General features: G+C 60.5%; 1 protein-coding gene across 1 annotated transcript in view; it reads right to left on the bottom strand.

The window, feature by feature from the left end:
* Positions 1-503: 503 nt before the first annotated feature.
* The window catches only part of LOC146592923 (P2X purinoceptor 2-like), a gene marked incomplete at its 5' end in the record, with an annotated part of 4,200 nt that continues 2,548 nt past the window's right edge, over positions 504-2,155 (bottom strand). The window contains 5 exons of the mRNA XM_085310171.1: positions 504-639; positions 711-776; positions 1,173-1,301; positions 1,381-1,500; positions 1,865-1,883. Of these exons, the coding sequence (XP_085166297.1) occupies positions 550-639; positions 711-776; positions 1,173-1,301; positions 1,381-1,500; positions 1,865-1,883 (424 nt within the window). The remainder of the gene's footprint in view (positions 640-710; positions 777-1,172; positions 1,302-1,380; positions 1,501-1,864; positions 1,884-2,155) is intronic.

Raw genomic sequence — 2,155 nt, 5'->3', positions numbered from 1 at the left:
CCCCGCTGCTGGGGCTTTTCCCGACCCCCAGCCTGTCCCAGCAGCTGGCAGCCATGGGGCAGGACCTGCCTGGAGCTGCTTGAAGCATGGCTGAGGGAAGGGAGGGGGCCGTGGCTCTTGGTGGCCAGCAGCAGCAGCCAGCAAGGTGCCCSGTGCATCCTGGCCAGGCACGGGCAGCGTCGCGTGGGAAAAGCAGGTAGCTCAGAGTCGGGCAGGGCCCGGACGGAGGAAGTGTTGTTGCTGCCTGGCACAGTGGCTCCTTCCAGCTGTGGTTGTATGTGGTGGGGGAGGGACAAGCAGTCGGTCCCTGCAGGACAGACTCCCTGGAGGCTGGAGAGCCCTGAGGTGCTGTATGTCGTGGAGCAGCCTCTGAGGCACCTTCAGCCTGCCGCGGGGGTGAGCGATGGCTGGAGGGGCCAGATGCCCTGGTAGCCCCAGCCCCATGCTGCTGCCCACCCTGCAGCCNCATGCTGCTGCCCACCCTGCAGCCGTGCCCAGGCAGCATGGCCACTGCTCTGTCCCAGAGGACCAAGYCTCCAGGGCCAGGATCTAGGGTGGTGCCTGCTCAAATTTCCTGCTGCTGTACACCTGGTCCTTGKTCATRCAGCTCAGCAGGATCCAGTCCCAGAGGAAGGAGCCCTGGAAGGTGAGAGAGGGAGGTCAGTGCTGGGAGTGCGCAGCTGGGCYGAGCCCCCGGCACCAGTACTCACCATTCCCAGCGAGGTCAGAGCCATGGCCAGGTKGATGAMAGTGGGGATCAGGCTAAACTTCCCTGCCTGGCAGAAAGGATGGGATCAGCAATCGCTGCCCAGCCCAGGTTGCCTCCTGCCTGGGCCTGCATTCACTCTGGGTTGGGCACAAGGAATGAGGCTGAGCAGAGACCTCCCTCTGCCCAAGCCACAGTGTGGACAACCTACCCAAGCAGCAGCGCACACTATGAGGTCTTGCATTTCCTTCCAGCACACTTTGCACACTTTGCCAAAGGTTCTAATTTGAGGCACCTGGGATTCCCCCATTCCTCTGCAAGGCTGAGCAGAAGAGGCCTGGCTGTGCTCATCCCAGCTCTGAGGCAGCAGTGGAGAAGAGCTGCTTTTCCAGGACGGTCCCAGCACCACAGCAGCATATTATGCACATATGCACCCCAGCAGCACATGGACCATGCAAAATCCTACCTGGCCCTGCACGATGACATCAATATGGATCCCATAGGCCTTGATCAACACTCGTGTGTGGGTCCCGTTCCATTTGTAATACTTCGCAGACCTGCTTGGGAGACAGATAGAAGGGCCCAGTGGTGGGGACCAGCCACAGCAGGACCAGGGAGGGCAGGAGGAGGATGCAGGACTGCAACTACCACTGCCTGGGACAGAGTCATCTCCTGTAGTCGTAGCCAGGGGAAGCTGAAGTGGTCTTGAGGTCAAGGCAGTGGAAGGAGTAGTGGGGGTTGCAGTCGGTTTCAGGCAGGCCCAGGTTACAGTTCCAGTTGACGATCACCCCACCCTGCAGCAGAAACCAGCAGGCCTAGCACAGCACCAGCACACCATGGACACAGCGACCCCAAGGCACAGCGCTGCTGTGCACACAGCTTGGCCATGGGCATGATAACCCAGCAAGCACGGCATTTCCCCCCACTCTGTCATTAGCTGTCACCTTCATCACCAGCTGGGAAAGGCCAGGAATGCCACCATACTGGGGCACACAGCCCTGCCAGGGAAGCCAGCAGCACTGCTTGCAAGGCTGCTTACCCAGGGGAGCTCTGCCCCAGCTGTGGGCTTTCCAGCTGAGTTGGGAGCATGGCTAGGCATCAAGGAGCATTCCCAGATCCAGAGTTGGGAGGACTCTAGGGTCTGGAGGGTGCTGGGGCTGAGCAGGGGATGCAGAACCTGGAGGGAGGATGGAACAGTGCTGAGTTCCTTCCCTGGATGGGAATTATCTACTCCCAAAAGGGCAGCAGAGGCAGCAGGGCTGGATGGGGCTGGAGACCAAATGCTGGGTGCACTGYSCTCCCCTGGCAATGTCATGGTATTTCCCAAAGTGTGTGAATGAGTCCCCACCACTGGGCGAGCAAACCTGCCAGTCCTGGCAGTGATACAGGCACACCTGCAGTCTATGCTTTGCTGCCAGCTGGCCTCCTGCTCTCCAGCCTCTGCACAGG

This window comes from Rhea americana, unplaced genomic scaffold, assembly GCF_003343005.1.
Source record: "Rhea americana isolate MKP2758 unplaced genomic scaffold, rheAme1 scaffold_312, whole genome shotgun sequence".
Lineage (NCBI taxonomy): Eukaryota > Metazoa > Chordata > Aves > Rheiformes > Rheidae > Rhea > Rhea americana.
This window is presented reverse-complemented; position numbering and strand designations above follow the sequence as displayed.